Source organism: Aulostomus chinensis, chromosome 8 (genome assembly GCF_037954235.1).
Source record: "Aulostomus chinensis isolate RoL2024-O1b breed Wild chromosome 8, RoL_Achi_v1.0, whole genome shotgun sequence".
NCBI lineage: Eukaryota > Metazoa > Chordata > Actinopteri > Syngnathiformes > Aulostomidae > Aulostomus > Aulostomus chinensis.
In genome coordinates this window covers 15,102,210-15,125,153 of record NC_141327.1, presented here as the reverse complement: position 1 = coordinate 15,125,153, position 22,944 = coordinate 15,102,210, and the positions used below count along the sequence as shown (strand labels likewise).

Sequence of the window (22,944 nt, the reverse complement as noted above, 5' to 3'; positions counted from 1 at the left end):
CACCTTGGTGTCACCGCTGAAATGTAACTTCTGCACCGCTTCGCTGTCACAGTCTTCTGGCCTCCTGATTAAAGGAGGAGCAACCGCTTTCTCCCAGTGGAGCTTAAACGTAGACGGTGATCCAGCAGAAACGCTACCTAGACTCAGGCTTAACAGCTGCTTAGCAAATGATTGCAGCATGCTGGAAGCCCCCGCCCGACACACACACACACACACTCACTCACACGGAAATACCTCTGAACTTTTTCTGACATCATTTATATGAAACTACCATTACAAAAAAAAAGCAAAAAAAAAGAAGAAAAGAATGTGAATTTTGGGTTTTTGTCTGACTTCTGTCACCGAGCAGACATGCAACAATCTCCGGTCTTTATACTTCATATGATGATTGTTGTGTTTACTTTTTGTGGTCTTCAGTAACAGGGATGGGGCCATTGTGATGTAGTTTGTTCAGTACATTTAATATGTTTATACTTCATTTAATCACGTGATCATAGAAAAAGAGAAAACTACCAGAATCCGAAACTGAAGCAGCAATTAACAATTAACAATTGTAAAGTCTTCAGTGAAAAAGTACAAATACATGGCTGCTGAATGTACAATAAAAATGTTTTACCCTGAAGAGTTGACATTAGCTGAGTCAACACATGTAGTGAATGGGACTAATTGTCCAATGATAATCAGAATAATAGTTCAATCATGATAAAAATGTGACATGTAACTTCATTATTTTACACTATTTGTATCACTTAAAAGAAATAAAAGGTTGCGGGGTCTCGGTCTGGAAGCAGGGTGACTGCTACACACACACATGTTGAGATAAACCCTCGCTGATTTCTGCAATGAAGGCAAGAAGTACTCAGTCATGGAGCCTTGAGATCATACCAACACTGCTCACGGGACACACATGCTACTGTATCTGATACTGACTCTGTACTCCACATAGTCTGTAGAAGCATGTGAAAGTCATATCCTGTGTCTCAGGAGATTCAACAAGTTTGCACACACACACACACACACACACACACACACACACACGCACACACTCGCACACACTGATTATAGCAGAGGGCTCGCGTGACTAAACAGCACATGTCTAAAAAGCTCCTGCCAACATTTTTGTTGAAACAAAAAAATGAATCAATTCAATTACAGTCTGTCCTTTTTCAACATGATTTTAAATTTTAGTTTGAACTATGAATCTCCTGCTCCATTGGTACCCCCCCCCCCCCCCCCAGCAACAGATGTTAACAGCTGCAGAAATCCAGGAGTTCCTAGAAGTCAGGAAACCAAACCCCCCCCACCCCCCAAAACTATGGATTCTTCCACCTCCATCACAGGCCCCACTGTCAAGGTTCAGTTCCAAACCACACACATCCAAACATCAGTCCTCTAACGTACACTAAACCACGTCTCACTCCGCGTCAGTCGACCCTCAGACAAAATAAACATCAACTCGAGCTAAATCTAATCTAAGCTGTTTATCACCTGGACAAAGACTGTCTTTTACTTCACTTGTAGACATTGTCTACGACACAACCCACAGAGATACAGGCTGGTTTTATGATCAAGGTAGATATGTGGTAGATCTCAGCCACAGAAACATAGAAATGTTCAACAGATGCATGAAGCTGATAGTTTGCTTTGTTTGGGTGGTTAGTAGGACTCCTCCTCCCTGTGGTCAAACTGGGACATTACAGGCTTACCAGAACTTCATTCACGCCCCGTTCAAAGACTTGCTGGACTTAATGTTTCTATTATGATGAAATTCAAAAAACACATTTAGTGCTCCGAGTCAGTCGACAGAGGATGTTAACTGACAACATGGCTGTTATGGAACTGATGAGCAGAGTAAAAATATCCCAAAAATATCATGGGCACATGAACATGTAAGTGGCTGCAGTCAAATCTTTGAAACATGCTGATTGGATCAAGCATTTTCATTTTTTTATTGTAATAACAGATTTCAATGAAGTTCAATAGGTGCTTCCAAAGTTTCTAAAAACGTCAGTGAAGGAAAAAAAATTGAGAAATTTCCACAAAATTGCGTATTTTAAAATTACATTTAATTTGGGATTTGCATCCTAAACTAAAAAAGAAACATGCCGATTACTTTCCCGTGCATTAACTACCCATTCAACAAATATTTCAGCAGCACGTTACACAAATGACAACATTCACTTTTGCTGTAATTTATTGTTACGTTTGGATTTCCAGCGACGACGAACACAACACAGCACAGACAGATTCCAATATTAGTGGAGAAAACATTGACGCTTTGGTTGTATGTTCTTGACCCTAGTTACCTACCAGAACAATAAAAGTACAGTACCAATCTTGCGAGCTGTACACACGTGCATCGAATTCATACTCTAAAAATTCTCTTTACAATATATCCAACACCGTACAGCCGTGAGGCGTTCACAAACAGAGAAGAGCCACTGTCCCTCTGGTCCTTTGTCTTGAAATCAAAAACCGAAAAAGTGCGAAAGTACATCAAACAGTTTCAAAAAAAACAAATCATTAAATCACCACATTAACAACAGAGGAAGAAGAAGCATTTAAAGTTACAGTACTCATTGATGAAGCTCAATATTCAAGTCTACAATCAACAGTTAGAAGTGCTTATATTGGGAGTGAGACAGGTAAGCAGCAGCAAGTGGAGAAGTTTGTTTATACATCAATCTGAGGAGTGACCTGAACTCAACTCCATCACACCTCAGTCAAATCACCGTCTCAGAGTTTCTGAGAAGTCTAGAAACACCCGCAGGAGGCCGAAAATCCAACACAAGCTAGCTCGCAAATATGTGATGTAAACACAAATCTGTAGTGTCAGACTGTTGCAACACATCGCCGCACTGAGGCACAGCCCAAATATCAGGTTGGTTCCTGTCCAGGTAAACTTCAGCCGTCTGAAAACACGTTCTGTTTACACTCGGCGTTGTTTACCTCACAGTCTGGCTCCCGTCAGGCTTCATAAAACCAATTAATTCAGCTTCTAGACTGTTGTTCTCCCACTCTGAAATCTGATGCGACACAATATGTTTTGAAAGCAAAGCTGAGGAAGACTCCCGCTTAACAAAAGAATTTCATCTAAGTAGGTGATTTTAATGAAATCCTTACTTAAATGAGGAAAACATCCTATTAGGTCTGTTGTCTTCCCATTTTTGGTTCCACTATTTCAACACATTTCCTCAGTTGTCGTTTGTCAAGTGTTCATCTTACCAGTACTAACATTGACTGACTCACCACATGCATGTTGTTTTGATCCATGGTCACTTTTAGAGTTTGTTTCTTATAAATGTAATTCGATGGATGCTTTTTTTTCTCCTTTTTTTTTTTAAACAGGTATTGCTTGATCAACATTCTGAGTAAAACCGAGCACAAACTTCTCCTGAGCCCTCAGAGACACACCTCACTGGGTCCTTCAGAGTGCAAAGAAATAAAAATGAAATATTAAAAAAAAGTGACGCTTACAGTTCACTTTTCCTACTGAGTCTACGGAAACGTCCACATAACTAAAGATGTATCTACATTATACTGGCCGCAATACGAATGTCTTCTCTTCCGTCTTCTTTGATGGAGGCTGGATGGAGTTGAAGGACACAATGTTTATTTAATGTTTATCTGCGTGTTCGTGGAAAATCTCTTGATGCCTCGTGTTCTCTCAGGTCCCAGCGCAGCTCAGGACTCTTCATCAGTGGCACTGGGGGAGCGCTCCTGGAAAAAAATGGAAATAATCAACGTGAAGAGATAAATTAATACGATATTCAATCATTCCAACAGGCTGTACGCAATCAACGCTGCGTAGTATTGTTATCAATGGGTATTGCGAAAGCCGTCAACGTGTCTTTCCCCATTTCCCCCACTTCTTTTACTGAAATATAAAAAAGTGTGATGTCATTCTCAGTTCTGATCTCATCTCAGTTCTGCATTCACCCCTGAATATCTGTGCCAAAGTAGGCATCATCCAAATACATCCTTAGGAAGATACACATGCACACACACACACACACACACACACACACACAGGTAACTAAACAAACGGAGTGAGTTACCTCTTCCTGTTCTTCCTCAGAGTCATCATCACTGACCACAGGTTTGGCTCTGGTGCGTCCTGTCCGTCTGCTGCGTCCCTTTCCTCGATCTCCACCTCTCTCCTTCTTACCAAGACGGATTTTTACCTTCACAGAACGAGCTGAACACACACACACACACACGCACACACACACACAGAGTGTAATTTGATGTAGGAGATAAATCAGTACAAGAAAAAATAAAGCTATACTGACGGACTAGAAAAATATCAAAAATGAAAAGAGAAAGTAATACAGAACAAGCAAAATAAAACTGAAAATCAATCGCAGCTGTTTTACTTGTGTTGTTCTTTTCAGAAACACTTACATTCCGACTCTGATCCTTCCTCCTGCTCATCCTCCTCTTCCTCGCTCTCCTCTCCCTCGCTCTCCTCCTCCTTCTCGATCTTCTGTCTCAAACTGGTGAAGACCGACTGAAGCACGATGGAGTCTTCATATATCTGCTCAGAGTAAGTGAGGAAGCAGCTGCACGTCATTATGTGAAGATGGTCGAACGACTCAATATTCAGCAAATTCCTGTCAGGTTTGTCATGTTTTCAGTTCGTTTTCTGTGTCATTAAAGGAGCACACAACGCACATTATCCATCCTCTCCAGAGCCAGACAAGAAGCTCCATACTTTTCTCTCCACTATGATGGCAGCAGAGAGCTGGGACCCACAGACACCTGCTGACCGCTTGTTAGCTTAGCACAATGGGTGGCAGTGGATGGGCAGGTTAGCATACCTCTAACACGACCTCAAATACAGTTTTCTACAAAAAAAAAATATTTTGTTGTTCAAAATTGCTAGATTACTGTAAATGTAAGATAGGAAATTATAGTCAGAACTACATTCCTGTCTTTGCTGCTAACTAAAACAGAGACTGTTACAGCTAACCTTGGCTGATATTATGAGAAAAAAATGAGGAGGATTATTTCTGGACAACCAAGATAGTCAACCTCATATGTTTGGACTAGAATGGAGGAAGTAAAGCTTTCGGAACCTGAGCGGACAAGACGGAAGTATGCTAACATGCCCATCCACTATCATTCATTGCGCTAAGCTAACTAGCGGTCAGCAGTTCTCTTTGCGTCTCTATCATCTTGTCAAATTCCAAGAAGACTATGTATGTTTCACAAAATGTTCCCATGTTCCTTTTTAACACAGGAAATGGTCATATGAGGCATGACATCATCCAAGCTCTTGCAGACATTTGTGGGTTTTTACAACGCAGCAACACTGTAGACGTCTTAATGCAGAGCAAAATCAATGCTTCAATATGAAAGTTGCTTCTCAGTCGTGTTAGAGGAGACGCACTCATTGAAGTAAAACGCGACGACTGGAGACGAGGACAGCAGGTGTTTTTCTGTGTTATCGAGTGATTGGAGTTGTGGTCTCACCAGCGAACCCTCCAGGTTGAAGGTCTGAGCGTTTTGGAAAAGCAGCATGACATCTCTCTCCAGATCACCAAGGCTGCGGTAGCGGTGACTTCGAATCCTCTCCTAGTGTTGGAGAAATGTGATACATCTGTTTTTATATCATTTTGTAACTAAAAGGAGCGTAATATATTCGCAAATCAGCCTCACTGATCGTACCTTGATCTTCCTGAAATCCACAGGCTTACGGATCAATTCGTAGTACTCCGGAAGTTCTTTTCGTGATGGCAGCTGAATAAAGACTTCACTCAGCTGACGGCCACTAGCACTACAGGAAATGACATCATCAGATTGAGATCAAACACATTAATCACCATCTAAAAGCTTCCAGTATGTGAATTAATCATAATAGATTCCGTCTGGCATGTCATCCATCATGGATGAATACAACTTGTGATGTTTGGCCTATTTTAGCCTGCCGATCCTCAAGTATTCATACATAAAATGAAATCTTCATGAATTCAAAGTGAAAGTTAGAACATTTGCAACTAACCGCAACCATAGTTTCTTCTCAATACGAACACAACAAATTTTTATATTGAGGACTATTTCATGCGATTTGAATTTTTTTTTACTTAGAGTACAACTAAAAAGTGGGATATTTCATGGGGTTTAAGATTCAAATAATGATGCAAGTGCATAGACAATTAAGAGAGATCAGAAATTAAAGTTTTTTAATTAAAAAATACAATTATATTTAATTATTATTTCATTCATTCAATGAGTAGTTACTTCTGTATTATTTCAGGGTTTTTTTTCTAAATTGTATTACATTTAAGATTGTTTTATTGATTTTTTTTTTTTTAGCAACCTGAAGAAAGTCTTGTAACTGTCTTTTCAACTGATTGATTTCTGGGTTTCTCTCAGTTCCCATGATCATTCCAGGAGGTGCAACAGGTTTTCTGTTCTCCTTAAATTGACCTGTAACTTAATTTAACAGCACAAAGAATTAACCATAGGCACTGGTTTATTAATAATTACTTAATGTAATCATATTTGGAGGCACGGTGGTGCAGTGGTCAGCAGTGTTGCCTCACAGCAAGAAGGTTCCGGGTTTGAGTTCCAGCGTGGGATCTTTCTGTGTGAGTCTCCATGTTCTCCCTGTTCCTGTGTGGGTTCTCTCTGGTACTCCAGCTTCCTCCCACAGTCCAAAGACATCAAGAGGGGACGAGGCTGATTGATACTCTAAATTGACTGTAGGTGTGACTGTGAGTGTGAATGGTTGTCTGTCTCTATGTGTTGGTCCTGTGATGGACTGGTGACCTGTCCAGGTTGAACCCCACCTCTCGCCTGTAGATGCTGGGATAGACTCCAGCTCTCTCTTAACAGGATAAGAGGAAGAAAATGGATGGATGGATGGTAATCCTATTTATCTGAGGGAACTCCTCTCCATCCTGTTTGTGTCAATGTTATTACACCTTTATTCTTGGCTAACCTACACGGTGTTATAATAACACGTATGACACAAAAGCCAAAGCCTGTCAAGGACTACCTGTCTTTGTATCTGATGACAGCGTCCACAATCTTCTTCATCTTCTTCGTGAGGACGGGAGGGTTGGGGGACAGTTTCTCAGCAGGCGGTCTTCCCCTCTTCCTCTGCCTCTTTCCATCATCATCTTTGTCTCCTCGTCCTCGTCCACCCGAGGAAGAGGAGGCCACAGGTAGGTCCAGGTCTCTGTCCCTCTTCCTTTTACGGGTTGTCTTTTTGTGGCGCACCTCCTCTTCCATCTCCTCCAGTGTGCCCTCCTCTATCGCCTGCTCCAGAGAGAAATGACAAAAAAAACACATTCAACTTCATGTTCAGACCTGTAACATCAACATCCCCCCCCCCCCCCCCCCAGCTCTTCTCCTTTCAGCTAATAACCTTTAGCCACTGCTTCTCGGTCAGTGAATCGCTGTAGTCCACCTCCTTTCGCTGGCGAGAACCTCGTCCAAACATTTTCTCCTCTTCCTCCTCGCAGGTCAGCCGCTCGACCTCTGCATCATCCTTCATGATCCACGTGGGCAGCTCGTCCTCCTCCATCAGACGAGGTTTACGCCGGGGGTTACGGGCCTCCTCACGCCGCCGATCCAAGTCCATACGCTGAGAGAAGGAAGACGAGGAGAAGAGTTGTGAGAGAACTGAGTTGATGTGGAGAATGAGATGGTATGAACGTTAGTTTAGCACTGACCATGAACTGGTCAAACTCCTCCTCACTCCTGGCGATCATCTGGTTCACCGTCTCATCATCTGGCACCTCATCTTCCTCCTGAATACAGCAGACACACATTGGCAAACAGAGCATAAGAAAGCAAACAAAATTGTGTGTTGCTGGTGCACGCACACACATTCATGCGTAGACACACGTCTTGACCCCAGACCTCATCTTGCTCCTCGTGCTCCAGGATGGCCTGTAGGAAGGCCCTGCGCTCGTGACTAGATGACTTCTGGTCGAACATGCCGGCCTGGATTACTTTTTGGTCCACATTGAGTTTGTACTTTGCAGCGGCCAGGATTTTCTCCTCCACACTGTTGACCGTGCAGAGGCGCAACACACGCACCTCATTCTGCTGGCCGATACGGTGAGCTCGGTCCTGGGCCTGAAGGTCCTGAAGATGAGTTTCGAATGATAGAGTTAACATCTGTGTTTGACATTTCCCTCCTTAGCAGTACTCACTACTCACTACATACAGCAGGGCTACTCATGGTACTGTCTCCTAACAAGTGGGCCAACAAAAATTTCAATTGTTGTGGCTTTTGAGAGACTTAATGACCTGTTTATGAATACTAGAACAAAGCCCAAATGCTAAAAGCTATCCTTAGCTTAGAACTGAGATCATACACCAACTCAAATTTTAGCATGGAACAACAAATGAACACCAACAGATAATGTTAGAACACAGAACAAACGTGAAAAGAGCTCAGCTTAGCACTAAGAGCGAATGCTGAAAGCTAACATTAGCTTACAACTACCAACGAACACAAGAAGATAGCGTTAGCGTGCCGCAGGTTTTATACAGACTCTGAATCAGGCCTTTGAATATGCAATGATGTCCACTGGTGTTTAATTCTACTGTGCACAGCGAGGTTCCTGCTAGCAACATCATTATTCAAGTATGAGGCTCTCAAACTGTCTTTTTTTCCCATTTTAGTAACAATGCCTCATACCTGATGTGGGTTCCAGTCAGAGTCAAAGATGACCACAGTGTCAGCAGACTGCAGATTGAGCCCAAGACCTCCAGCTCTGGTGCTCAGGAGGAAGATGAAGTACTCGGACTCCGGGTCGTTGAATGTCTTCAGTAACATCCCTCTGTCTTCAGCCTTGGTAGTACCTGACATGAAGGAGAGAATGACAGCAGGTCATCAAGAGTACATGACAGATACATGTATTCAAAGGTGAGAAAGTTTTACCGTCCAGACGGAGGTACTTGAAGTTGCGGTAAGCAAAGTAGTCCTCCATGATGGTCATGAGTGATGTCATCTGACAGAAGAGCAGCACTTTATGGTTTGTAGCTCGAAGCTTCGGAAGGATCCGATCCAACACTTCAAACTTTCCTGAAGCACGATAAAGGTCTGGCCTGACAGAGGGGTTGAGGAGATAGAGTTACGTGTGTGTGTGTGTGTGTGTGTGTGTGTGTTGTAATGCAAAATTTTAGTATCACATTGTGTCGTTTGTATTTTTGCACTATGTTTTTATTTTGGCTCTATGTTGTGTTAAGTGTGAGCTTCAGTTTGGGATGGTTGTACGTCTCAAAAACATCTCGGATTAGACTTCCTGTTTCTGCTTTGAGACGATACGTTTTCTGTGTTCTAGTTTCTGTGAATTTTCATGCCTGGCAGGTGTGTGAGCTGACAAGAGTTCAACTTCTATTTCTTCTTTGCATATGACAGCAGACTTTATGTTCCTATAACCTTAAAAGGTAACCTTAAGAGTCGGTGAATATTAATCTGCGTGGCAACAAAGACTGCGTAAAAGATCAAGTGACTCTGTACCCTGGGAGTCTTCACAGGCTTCTTGTGTGTTGAACCAATTTCCCTCTTTTAAGATTAAAGAACTGCTCAGACTCAACAACAGTTTTTGTGAGTGTTGTTTCTCATCTCACCAGAACTTGGAGCCTCTCGGGACAAACAGTGTGTCCATCTTAATAATTTCTCCACAACAGTTTGTGTTTGTGTGCGTTTCATTTTTTTATTTTTTTTAAACCCAAACTAGTTTCATTACCAGAGCATGTTAGTTTTCAACTTTCATCATATTTCATTTTGTCTATTATATCTTTGCTTTATTTAATGGTGCTTATTTTTTTCTTTTTCGTTGGTTTGTTTCATTGTTGTTAGTATGATTATTAAGGTGAGATACTTAACGAAGCTCTCAGGGTCGTCAACTATAAAATGTTCTCAGTTTAAAATCTCAATCTGTTCCTTTTGTTGTTTTTCGTCTTCTTCTTCTTCTTTTTTTTAATCAGTTAGCACTTACCCCTGGACTATTCCACCAGAGAAACCTAAATGTTCAGAGAAGGACTCCTGCAAAAATAATCATAATAAACAATCAGTCAAATCTTATTCCTGTTATATATTCCGAAATAACAACTGGGCTAATCTGACTCTCATAGGGTCAGTAAGATAGGAAAAACAAGAGACGTGAGCATTTTAAATTCTTCATTTGGCCCTTTTACCCTGACAAATCTACACGTATGAGGAAAAAAAAGTCATCGACAGAACAGCTCAGGATGAAGGAGCCATCCTAGACATCACCTCGATCTGCTGGAACATGTAAGGGTGGTTACAGATCTTCCTCAGCTGCATGATGGTGTTCATCAGCGTCTTTGTTCCTCCTTTGCCCTGATGAACAAAAGTAAGACATTTTCACCCGTCCACCTCAACATTTACTCATTAAGTTAGAAACTCTTCATCACTATTCATCAATAAACGATATCAATTGGGTTTCAGATTCTGTTGCAACTCATCAGTTGTAATATTGGAAACTTGAACGACACATCGATCACAAGATCCTGCATAACAAACTATTTCCATGTTCTGTAAAAATCCAATTTTCTCTTTTTGTACGATATCCAACTTAAAATCTCAGAGTGATGACGATTATTACGAGAAATGCCACCTTGTGATCGTATGCGTCTGCCATCCACTTCAGTTCCAGATTATGCAGTTCAAACTCAGAAGAAATTCAATAAAAAGTATTATTTTGGGTTTTTTTGGGGGGGGGGGGTGAAATGTAACACATTTCCATTCATTCAACATTCACATGAAATAAAGGCCAAAACCAATTTTTTATTATTATTGGTGACTCTCGACACCAATGTATGATGCGGTGTGATGCTGCCGCTGTCACTCGTGTGGGGGCACAAAAGAACAGAGAACTGGTCGCTTCTGACAGAGCAAACTAAACATATTTTGCGGTGAACTCTGGAGTTGTGAGTCTCCATTTGTGAACTGCATCTTTTTGATCAAGTTAAATAATCATTTTCCCAAAGAGCAGGTTTATATATTTTACTCAAGAAATAATAAGAGTGCCTGCATCTCCTGCTTCCTCCAAAGCAATTTATCTTTGCTGTCCAAACCTGCAAGCGTCAGTGTCGCCTCACCTTCTTGTCCTTCTCTGAACCATCAGTCAGCAGTACACCTTTGGCCTGCATGTGCCTGTACAGCACCCTCTGAAGAGACGACATGTCACATTTGATCACATATTCCACCTGAGGAGGACAGGAGAAGGGGAGCATGAGCAGAAAAGCTAGAACAAAAACTGATTCGTCCCCCAGCTGAAGGCTTGTTATCGACACCACATCTTTGCCAGTATTAAAAATGATCCAACACTACTGCAACATTTATAAACATAGGGGTTATAAGGACTAATCTATGTGTGTACATATGAAAACTTGTTTATTTGCTGCGTGTGATGAAAGATGTAAGCCCTACCTTCTCTGGAAGCTGCGCCTCCACTTCCTTCTTTAATCTACGTAACAGGAAGGGGCGGAGCACTTTGTGGAGACGACGGATAATCAAGATAGTCTCCTCTTCATTCAGGTCAACCTGGGAGGGACAAAGAAAGAAACTGACCCTTTAGCATCTCTTAAAAGTACTTTCTGGTGTACCAATTGGCCCATGTAGGATGTGGTCCAGCACACCTTCTCTCCAGTCATAGCAAAGGGGGCGTTGAACCACTGCTCAAAGGTGCTGCAGCTCTTGAAGATGGTGGGCAGGAGGAAGTTGAGCAGAGCCCACAGCTCAGGTAGTTTGTTCTGCAGTGGCGTCCCTGTCAGCAGGACCCGGCGTGGGGCCAGGTAATGTGTGTTCAAGACCTGGGTCAGCTTACAGTGGTGGTTCTTCATTCGGTGACCTTCATCCACGATCATGTACTTCCAACGGATCTGGTGGAGTGAAGGGGAGGACAGGACAGGAGAAGAGAGGACAGAAGAGGAGGGGAGGGGAGTACAACATCTGGATAAGGCTACTATTGCTTTGCCTCGTTGCTCTGCCCATGCAAACCAACTAAAAATAGAACGTGGACATATGAAGGATCTCTTGCCGGTCTGTCCCCAAGAGCCTGTCCAGCTTGGTCCCAAGCCAGAGCCTTGAGCCACCACATGGGGAAACTCTCCCTGATCTACTGTACCCACCTGGCAGCACTGTCAGGAAGCCTATATGACTACGTGAGTGCATAGCAGCATGATATCCAGAGAGGACGGTGGGAGACACAGTGTACAGGCGGCGTCAGTGTGTTGCAGCACCTAGGAGAAAGCACTGAAACGCAGCACAGGGGGCAGTCAGATTGGCTGGTTGACACACTTTTAGAGAGCTATGGGGGCTGAGGGAGTGGGAGCCGAGAAACAAAAGCATGGAAAAAAAAAACTCAACCAAAGACAACTGAAAAGCAAGTAAACATAAAAAAGGCCACACTTTCTTATTTCGAGTTAGGTGCAGAGAGACAGAGAAACTGAAACATGACGAGGGATTAACTGTTCGCTCTTGTGTGTGAGTGGAGGTATGCCTGTGTGTCCTTTATGTCTGTGTGTGAGCCTGGACACTAAGGGTGCATTTCCACTGGCTCACTTTGGCTCGGGCTGGAGGGGAGGACTGCTCGGTAAGGCTCGGTACGGGTACGTTCCCACTAGCACTGGGTACCACGTCAGCGTGGGTGGACTCACCGGCCGAGAGTTCCCCGGCGTAATTTGTGTGTGACACAACAACAACAATGGATGACATGGAGGCAGCGTTATGCCCGTTGCTCGGTAAAAGACTTTACCAAGCGATTGACCAGTATTCTGCCAAGGCCAAGATGATACGAAGTAGACAATGTAAGCGGGTAAGTTACCCAATCAGCGCACCCTATGTGTTTACATCACATTTTAGTCCCCGCTCGGCTCACTTGGAACCCCAGCGGAGCAGGGACCAAAACGGTAATAGTTAGTACCGTGTTGAGGCCAGTGGAAACGGGGCCAAACCAACCCCACCCAGCCTGAGTCGAAGTGAGCCAGTGGAAACACGCCCTAAATCCCACCTTCGCCAACACTTGTTTGTCCTTGATGATGTACTCATAGGTGGTGAGTAAAACGTTAAACTTTCCACTGCGCAACTGGGGAACAAAGGCTCTTCTAGCAGCAGGAGACCCCTGATAACACAAGGCAAAAGAGGAAAAAAAGGTAAAAATAACCCAGCACATTCTTAATTCCGGTGTTTGAGTACAGACGGGTAAGAAAACTCACCTTGTAGGAAACTTTCACGACGGTGGGTGCCCACTTGTCAAACTCATACACCCAGTTAGAAAGAGTCCTGTCAATGAGAAACAGCTTTTAATCCAACAAGCTAACCTGCATACTTAAAATTAATATTCTTTTTAAATATCCCAGGTGGTAAATGACTTCAGTATTGCTAACTCTAGTTGTAAATAGAGAGATTTAGCTCACGAGAGGGGTACAATGATGAGGTAGGGTCCGTTGAGCCGTTTGTGCTCCATGAGGTATGTGATGAGGGCAATCGTCTGGATGGTTTTTCCCAGACCCATTTCATCAGCCAGGATCCCATTCAGATTGTTGTTGTAGAGGGAAACCAGCCACTCCAGACCTTTAATCTGTCACATGAAGGAGGAGAGTATACTCTGTTAGCTAATAATAGTACAGTGCACTAGCAGAAAAAAATATTATTAAATACTGGACCACGGTGTTTGCTTCCTTTAGGTTTCATAACCAATGAGTTTATTATAAATGTCCATAGCTATGCAGATGACACTCTGTTCTACATTTCTGCCTTTTTGGCCATGAGAAAACAATGAATGAGTGACAGATACGGATCTGGCCGGACGCAATGAACTTGTGGGGCTGGCTTTGCCAATCCAGATTTCATGAACACAGGCCCAACTAATGATTAGATCTACCGCAGTCTTGGCTCGTCTAATAATATGAAAAGTACAGTTGAGATTTGCTCTCTACGAATATCAATTGAATAGGATGGAAATAGTGGTTGATGCGGTGAAAGGATATGGAAGCCGGGATAACCGCTAACCCCAACAAACTTGTAATTCCATCTGTCAAACTAGTTAATGTCTGTTCATTAGTCAGAAAAATGGATTACAGCAGTCTGCTAAGGGCCTAATCAGTGCATTGGGACGGAAAGTTGCGTCTTTGCGTTACCGAGATGTGTCTACATTAAAATAAAACTGACACCTCAATCAAACTAGAGAGGCTAACGTCACAGAGCGGACAGACTCTAGAGGCCTAGCTAGCGGCAGCCAAAAAATCCTGGTGCCGAGATGTGAAGCCAGCTTCAACACTCTTTTCACGATCATGACATACAAACCCGTCTACCTTACCCTGACGTTATGGCGTTGATTATCAGTGTACCAGTTTATATGACCCCAGTGAATGAACTTCAGCTCAGTGCTGCAACATTCAACAAAAAACAACAACAAAACTGCATTTAGTCATTTACCTGATATTGTTTTAACTGTCCATTTATCAGCAAAGTGGACTGTTTCTCCACCTTCTCTGTGACTGCATGAGCCACCGCGTAGTAAGACTGAAGCCCTCGAGCAAACGCTGCACCGCTATACTCGTCGTCCACATCCTGTTTAGCGTTCCTGCAAAGGATACGCAGACCGAAATCAATTCAGTCAAGAATCTGCAAACATACTGAATTATGACAGCACCAAATAATACACAAATTAAAATGAATTCATTACATGCTGTGCAAAAAAGTGTGAGGACGTGTACTCACTCGATGATGTCTCGGACATCCACCTCCGACACGTCTTCGCTGTCAGGGTCAGTAATCTTCTTCTTCTCCTCGACTGGAGCAGCTGAAGGTTGAGGCTCCTCCTCTTCCTCCTGCCGCACAGCAGGTGTAACAGCCTGTCAGTGACATTAACTTTGTCTTTTATTGGAGAAATAAATATGAAACAAATATCAAAGATGTCTTACAAAGCCACCCACCTCTTCCTCCTCTTCCTCCTCGCTGTCTTCACTGTCTGAGCGGGGAGCCACCTCATAACTGGAGGGAGAGATTAACACCCACATACACACCAGGAAAATTAATTTAAGTAGAAGAGACAAGCTTAAAACCTGTAGCCAGGCTGGTTTTCTTAACCATCAGATAATTTGTTAATTAGTTCACCCATAGAGAAAAGGAGATGCTTTCAAAAACAAAACAAAAAAACAGCTTTTAAGGCGATCGGAAGAACCATCTGTCAATCGACAAGTATCACAGGCTACTTCTACCTATCGCATCAATACTCTGACAGAGTATGACTGATGGACATGCTTGGACACACACAAAAAAAAAAATATCTTGAAGCCTGACTAAATGTCGTCTTGAGTGATTGTGATCTCATGAAACGGCAACCATGCAAAGTAAATGACTTTCCGATCAGTAAATTAAGGCATTGGATGACTGAAAATTGTGGGAAGCTTCTCTATTTTTGAGGCCCTTCATTACCTGTGAAATACCTGAGCAGTTCGGCCTGTGGTTGATTCCAGAGAGGAGGCTGCATTGTTATCTAATGAATCTGAGGCTTGCTTTAAAGTGAAAGGTTGGTTCAACAGATGGACCAACACTGTCATTCCCAGAGCTTCACATCATGCATGTCTTATATTCCAGCTGCCTGTCTCACCCAGGGTTCATCTCCAGCCAAGTGTCCAGCTGTCCAGCTTTAGGAGCGTCCACACCAGTCAAGATGTTCCCGCTGTCCACGTGGATGACCTTTACAGGCAGGTCACTCATCTGACTCGTCTCGTCCAGAGGCTGCAAAGGGAGAAAAAATGGTCAGTGATGAGCATCATTCATGTTTTTACCAATATCACCCAAGTTAGCAGACAGGCCTCCAATCCTCTGTTTTGTACAGCTGCTTTACTTTTGTATTAACAGTATAACATGGTATATTCTTCAGCTTTTAGATATATTTGTGATATATTTGTGATATATTTTGTGTGCAACCACGTTTCCTCATGTGTTGCCATGGCAAACCTTGCTTTTCTCATTACGGACACCGCAGTCAACTTTTGAAAAGTGTAACCGCATGTCAGACTGCCTTCAGCGCGCCATTGCCCTGACTGTGTGTTAGAGCGCGTCAAAGGGATGATGTCACAGGATGATGATCTATCTCTTTCTCTGCGAGGCACTCTCTCGCGCAGATGTGCTCTTGGGCACCAAAATTTGGCAGTGATTGATTTCTCGTGAGTCAATACACAGGAGTGCACATGTATTTCTGAACCCTTCTAAACCAAAAAAAAACAACAACTTTACACCCTGTGTTTTGGCCGTGAGACAGACGAAACGAGACCGCACTGCACAAGCAACATTATTAAAAACAAGCCTGGTTGAATCCCAGTTGAAACCAAGTGGCCGTTCGACACTGACCGTGCCATGTTTGTTGACGTTCGGTGTGCTTGATGAAATGACCGGTTGCAAGCCAACAGGACCAAATGTAACGTGCACATTTATTGCAACTTTAGTCCACCAAACTATACACTACCTACTATAACTCTCTTGTTGCAGCTTGTTCAAATTATAGATCAAAACTGATAGAACAAACAAACAAATGGGGCCTCGGCTGTTTTTTTTCCAGTGCTGAAACATTTTGAAAATTCCTTAAAAAAAAGATGGGGGTCTTATTTTAAAAACAATTCTCCATTTACACTTAAACTGCAGGCAGCTTGCTTTAATTACGTCTGCCTAGTTTGTTTTAATCACCAGCAAACCAGGTAACCCTGTACAATCAGATTATTCCATTTACAAAAGAAGCACGGCCTCAAACAGTGCATGCAGATTTCCCAAGTACAGGATGATTGGCCACGCTCAGGCGCTCACTTCCTGTTTTTGAGAGGTGTGTATGTATGTGTGTGTGTGTGTGTGGAGGCAATGATGCAGTGGCTCACAACTCGAAAGTGACTTAAGCTTATTCAAGCCTTGCATTATGCTTGCTTCAACAAAAATGATATCTGAGAAACAATGCAAAGAATTAGGTTCGTATTTTAGAGAATGTGAGTGTTTTGTACTGACCTCTCCATCAGGCCCCAAGGCAGGAGTCTGTCCCTCTGCGCTCTCCAACTGCAAGACAAATCACAACTCAAATCGCATGCAAAACCACTGCTACTGTCTGCAGAATATTTATACAGTATTAAATGTCGGAACCCTCTCCCACAAATACCTTCTTCTTCTTCTTTTTCTTCTTCTTCTTCTCCTTGAGGGCCTGTGCAGCCTTGTGAGCTCTGACCAGCTCAGTGAGATTGGCCACATACTCGTCGGTTTGCTGCAGAAGGTAAGCTAGACGTTTGTCCTTCTTTTGGTCAATCAGTTTACGGTAACCCTCCTCATCCTCAGCCTAGGAAGACAGACACACACTGAGTGTGTTGAAAGGTAGACTAGCAAGTGTGTGTATGCCCGTGCAACAGTTTCTTGTTACCATGAGCCTCCTCATTCGCTCTTTTTCGATGCGTTCATTCTCTTTCTTCTGCTCCCGTTCAGTGTTGGCGTGGTAGGTGGCCACGGCTTTGGTCAGTTTCTGAATTTTGCCTGTGATGGATCGGTGATACTCCTTGAAATCTTTGGCATGCGCAAGAATACTGTTGAGATACTCCTACAAAGAAGACCATGGATTGAGGAGAGAGTCAGTCCCTTAAGTTTCTATTTCATCATGGATGACATCGCCGCTGCATTTGTCCTCTACCTGATGCTTCTGCCTGCGTTTACGCTCTTGTTCAATCTTCTGCTGTTTCTCCAGTTTCTCTGTGATGCGGGCTTCTCGCAGACTCTGCCGCTTGCTTCGCTTGTAGGCCTTGGCGTCGAGGGCAGTTTCTAGAGCCGTGTCACGACGCATGCACACAACCACCTCTTGACGCAGCTGTGGATAGTGGCAGAAGTGCACGCACAAACACAACAATATGAAGACGGACGCATCCTGATGCTACCACCACTTAAAGTACACAAGCTTTTAAGGTCTTTCATTCACAGCTTCAAGCATTGTGTTGTGACGGCAGATCATTCAGTGCACACCTGTCTCTGGAAGTTGAGTAGTCGCAGTGCTTTGAGCTCTATCGTGGCTTTGGTACGTAAATCGCCAGCCAGAGAGCCCGGCAGGTTCTCCAGTTCAGCAATACGATGTGTGATGCGAGCCTGTAACCTGTAATGAGTTAGTTCTTCTGTTATAAATTGTTTTGTGCTTTTGAAAGCACTAAATACAGTTTTTAAGTCTGGTTTAAATTAATGATGCACTCATTGACCTCTTAAGTTATGTACTGGAACTTTAAACCTTCAACAAGTATAAAACTGATGATCTGTTTTACCTGTACTCCCTTTCCTGCAGTATCTCCACTGGGTCCAGACCGCAGGGCTTCTGGATGGGGGTGATGCGGTTCTGCTTGGTGTGGTAAGGCATCATGGGAGGAGGTTGTGCTGGCTGGCCGGGGGACTGAGTCTGTGGAGGCATGACTGGTGAGGCAGCAGGGGGAACTGAGGGGGGCGCGGGAGAGGGTCGACCAGTGGGTTGAGGGGGGATCAACTTTTGGGGTGCGTTGGAGGGGGCTGCTGCATTCACCATCGGACCTGGATAAAAGTGAAAGATTCAACAGAGAAAGTTAAAACAAGGCATTATAGAGAACTCTCACATGCTGTCCTTCCTCTTTTGCCTGATGACAGCAAGTATAAGGACAGAGCAGGAGAGTTCTCTTTGCACTTTTCAATATCTCTGGACATAACCGTCTACGCATCTGTCAGCATAACCAGAAGGTGTGTACATGCGCTTCATTGTTATGTAATTAAAAGTAGTAGATGTGAATATACAAAATAAATATTGGAAGACAGAATACACGGGTCTTATTCTGGCAATTTCAAAAGGCAAAAACTCATAAGAATGAAGAAAACCCTGTGTGATTTTTAGTCAAGGACACACCTTCAGGCCAGGATTTTGGGGGTCCATTGGGGTTTTGTCCTTGAATCCCAGCTGGGGTCCCCGATGGACCCGGCGGAGGCATGTTGGGACCCATCATTCCTGGAGACAAGTAAAATACAGACTCTCTCAGGTCCAGTGAACACATGACGTAGTCCTTTTATAACCTGAGATGCTGACTCTTGACTGAGTGTTGTGAACACCTGCAGCTCCCAGCACAGTTCATTGTTACACACAGCAGTAAAATTAGCCCTCAGACCGTTTACTGTAACACCAGACATTCCGTATGAACCCCTCACCATGTGTTCGAGTATAGCCTGAACCCATTGGCCCAGGCCCTGGTCCTTGCGGTCCCCCTCCTGCTCCAGGAGCCAGGCTCGGCATGGGCTGCTGCTGCTGCATCCCAGGCATTGGCCGTTTTCCTTGGACAGCCAACTGAAGGTGGTCTGGCAGGGGCTGGCCCCGGGCCAGCATCTTGTAAGCCATGATCTGAGCTCTGAGTTGGTGCAGCTGATTCTGGTTGAAGGGAGTAGGACCGCCAGGGCCACCAGGACCAGCAGGGCCAGCAGGACCGCTAGATTCAAGACCAGAGCCAAGGCTAGGAACACCGGAGGCAAGGTTAGGTCCAGGGCTGGGTCCTGGGCCGGATCCACCCGGAGGTCCGGGACGGTTGCTGGGACCAAGCGAGTGCTGGTCTCCACTGGGGCCATCTAATGGTGTGGAGACAGAACTGGGGCCAACAGAGGACGACGATGAAGAAGATGATGGCATGAGAGGTCCAGAGGGGGGTCCATTTGATGGGACTGGGCTGGAATGGTCAGAACCACCTAATGGTGAGTGGTAGCCTAAAAGACAGTGGGGGGGGGAATGTGAGAGTTTTGATACAATAGGGCATCAAACAGTGTATAACTCATATTTCTGCAAAATCTGTCAAGAGAGCAGAGTCTCCAGTCCATGATGGTGCTGACATCACGTATGATTTGTGTGAAGCTGCAGGAACAAGAAACAGAGCTCAGCTGCATCATCACAGACTTTAAACTGGAAAACCGCCTCAACCCAGTGTCCAGATAGACATCGAAGTCCCCTCACAACAGAATAACACAGCCGCCTCTCATTCCACGTCTCATTTAAAACACAGTGTATTTCTGCCACAAAGTCTGTGCGAAAACTATTAAATACAGATTTAGGGATGACATCGTTCATAAGTGTAGGATCACGCGAGTCGTTATTTCATAAACAGCCATTGCTGCAGATTATAAACAGACACGCGTCGATCAAGATTGTTATATCAGCTTTTACTGGATGTGGAAACGTGTTAAGGAGCCGTGCCTAACTATGAATCAGACACGACCCGAGCAGAAGTCAGGTATTAAGGTGAAGCATTGGTGCTTTATTCACGTCACATTATGTCATTTAACATGATGAAACTGTCACAGGTGAATAACATTCGCTAACGTTACATGAAGTTGCTGATATGCCATTAGATTGGCTAACGATCCACACAGCTACCGCGGCTAAAGTTAGGTAGCCACCTCAGTAAATGCAGAGCAGCTCAGCTCTGTTAGCTGAATGGAACTTTCACATTCATGGTTGCGTGCACCACGGCAAGAGCAGATCCTCTTTTCATCAGCACCACTGTACAGTTCAGTCATTCTTACACTGCACTTTAGAGAAACATGTCGCAGATCTGAAGATTTGCTATAAATAGCATGTGAATTATTGAATTATGGTCAAAGACATCATATCATGCCAGCATTCCCAGCACTGCCAGGGAAAAAAGACAACCGACATCCTTGTGTGTGCCTGTAATTACAAGAAAACAAACACACACACAAAGACACGATAATTCATTTTAATCTCACATATCAGCGACGTCATTTGCCTGCACATTTCCTGACATGTTGCCCCCTAACCGCTAACACTGCTGTAGTTTGTCCAGCTGGGAAAAAAAAAAGTTGTGACACCCGTTGATTTTCAGTGTTTTGAATGTAAATGAAACAACTTAGAAACTGGTTTATTTGATCACATCTGAGATCCACCCAGTGAGCCAGCCGGGCCACATGACCACGCCAGTGAAAGGCCGCTTACACAACGGCGAGAGCACGAGACTGCATAAACTAAGGCTTGCCTACCTTGTGAGTGTTGATCAAGGGGACTGGGTGGGGGCCCCATGCCACTGTGCCCGCCCTGTCTCATAGCCAGACCCTTCATCTGGCTGAAGCGGCTCTCCTCGCTCATGCTCTTCTCGTGCATGGCCTCCATGGGCTGAGAGGGAATCAGAGTAAAGGTGAAGCCATGACTTGCCTGCTACAGCTGTGCGCTAATACACATAGTTCTGTTTGGAAAAAACAGAATATGGAGCATGTTGACATAAGTCAAAATAAAGAACAAGTATCAAATAGAAGCGTCGTTAAATAAAGCCCAGCTTAACACGTGCAGGTGAGGAGTAGTCGGGCTCCCTGTGACGCTCCTCACAGCTCCAGTCAACTAAGTCACTCGTTCACCAGAGCCGGGTTTGATTCTGACGTTCAGATTTGCAGAAACCCGGTTTAATCAAATCAGACATCCACAAAACCTTGACTGAACCTCAAACAACAGCAGGATGGTTGGTGTTCCAGCGTTCTTACTTTGTGCAGAGGATGCATGCTGTCCTGGCCATACCCAGAGGGCCCCGGCTGGGAGTGTCCAGATGAGGGTGGGCCAGGGCTGGGACCCATCATACTGTGAGAAGAGCTCGGGGAGGGACCAGGGCTGGGGCCCAGCATAGCCCCAGGGGAGGGACCCGGACCAGGGGAGGGACCTGGGCGAGGGGTGCCTCCCATGGGGGGATCTGGCGTGGACATGACCCTGGATCTCCTGCTCCTGGAGGAGCAGCAGGAGTCTGAGGGAGATGATGAGAGCAGGCAAATTACCTTAGCAATATTCACCGTCTAACCACTACAGTATTTAATTACTGTTTTGATTAGACAATCTCTTAAGACCGAGGCTGCACATCTGCCTCCAACTCTGCTAGACTATTAACTGGACTGGCTGCACAATCTTTGCAGGATTTGAGAGAATTTGGTCCAACGCCTGTCAGATGTGTTCTTTCCTTTCTCTTGCTGCGCTGCGCCAAATCAGCCGTAGCGCGCATTTGCAGTGACAGCGGCAGAGCTGGAGGTGAACACGGGGAAACACAGTCAAATTATGAACCCACGCTATTGAGAATTCCCTCTCCCAGGCCATGAAAGGGTGTCTTGTTAAATATGAAAAGGGGAATGGCGGACTGTGTGTGTGCGACTGACCTAGCCGCATCAGGACACGCAGTTCCGGGCGGATTTCTGCGCTCCAGCCTTTACATTTGGGGGAGATAAAATAAGACGTCGCAATTAGTCTACTCACCCTGTTTGTAATCTGCCTTCAAGCGTTGATTTGTTTCACCGACGTGGCTCGAGCGCCCCCCTCCACCGCTGCTATGACCGAATGTCTAGTCACGGCTACCCAGCGGTGCGCATGCGCGGGCGGTGACCGTGGCGCTCTGGTCCCACTTAGCATCGAGTGTGGATCGGAGACAATACATACATTGTTGGTCGATAATACAGCAGACTTCTGCCGGTGGGGTCAAATGTTACTTTGATGAAGACCTCAAAAATGTATAAAGTTTATTTTCTTTCGATCACAATGACCTTATGCTGTCCTCCGTGCTGCCTATTTTGTTTTCATTGATGCAAAGCGCTTTAATCTGCGTTTGAATATGGAAGCCCCTATGAATCAAATAATTAAACCCATGTAGCCACATTAGTGACACCTCCAGGCTAAACACATAATACAAAGGCGTAACATCTTTTTAAATGTTACGACTGCAATCATGTTTTCCATGGCCTGTTTTCCACACTAATAGAAACATAGGTGTAAATTCAATACGTGAACATCAGGTTCAAAGCCAGAAGAGACCCTTTCTTCAACTAAAATTTGAATTTAAAAAAGGGACAAAAAAGTGCCCATTACGTGTTATTTAGATCACAATTATATGCGCGTTAATGCATTACATTCAACTTTGTAGTGAAATTCTATTTCAATTGTA

General features: G+C 44.2%; 1 protein-coding gene across 5 annotated transcripts; it reads right to left on the bottom strand.

The window, feature by feature from the left end:
* Positions 1–1,975: 1,975 nt before the first annotated feature.
* Positions 1,976–22,376, bottom strand: smarca4b (SWI/SNF related BAF chromatin remodeling complex subunit ATPase 4b). 5 transcript variants are annotated; one of them, XM_086211174.1, is made up of 34 exons: positions 22,263–22,376; positions 21,509–21,762; positions 21,014–21,146; positions 19,181–19,726; positions 18,885–18,983; positions 18,280–18,538; positions 17,990–18,116; positions 17,664–17,837; positions 17,400–17,573; positions 17,145–17,318; positions 16,997–17,044; positions 15,609–15,739; positions 14,932–14,989; positions 14,717–14,850; positions 14,432–14,579; positions 13,411–13,574; positions 13,210–13,276; positions 13,005–13,115; positions 11,632–11,874; positions 11,423–11,536; positions 11,092–11,199; positions 10,244–10,330; positions 9,966–10,012; positions 8,903–9,069; positions 8,660–8,823; positions 7,840–8,100; positions 7,683–7,760; positions 7,376–7,594; positions 7,004–7,269; positions 5,671–5,779; positions 5,476–5,577; positions 4,405–4,537; positions 4,059–4,198; positions 1,976–3,720 (listed from the first exon to the last, which is right to left on the bottom strand). In XM_086211174.1, exons 2-34 carry the CDS (start codon positions 21,722–21,724, stop codon positions 3,685–3,687), a joined length of 5,037 nt encoding a protein of 1,678 aa, XP_086067300.1. In that variant the 5' UTR covers positions 21,725–21,762; positions 22,263–22,376; the 3' UTR covers positions 1,976–3,684. The 5 variants fall into 5 exon arrangements, with proteins under 5 accessions (XP_086067300.1, XP_086067301.1, XP_086067302.1 ...); XM_086211175.1 differs by having other exon boundaries at positions 14,717–14,826; XM_086211176.1 differs by having other exon boundaries at positions 7,004–7,266; positions 14,717–14,826.
* Positions 22,377–22,944: the final 568 nt, after the last annotated feature.

What these genes read in the sequence shown, in the direction of transcription:
- smarca4b (XM_086211174.1), bottom strand. Translation starts at nt 21,724, where the DNA reads ATGTCCACGCCAGATCCCCCCATGGGAGGCACCCCTCGCCCAGGTCCC. An exon ending in CCTTGATCAACACTCACAAG is followed by an intron (nt 19,727 to 21,013) that starts GTAGGCAAGCCT and finishes ACTGTCTTTTAG; the next exon opens with GCTACCACTCACCATTAGGT. An exon ending in ACAAACAAGTGTTGGCGAAG is followed by an intron (nt 11,875 to 13,004) that starts GTGGGATTTAGG and finishes TCACTCCACCAG; the next exon opens with ATCCGTTGGAAGTACATGAT.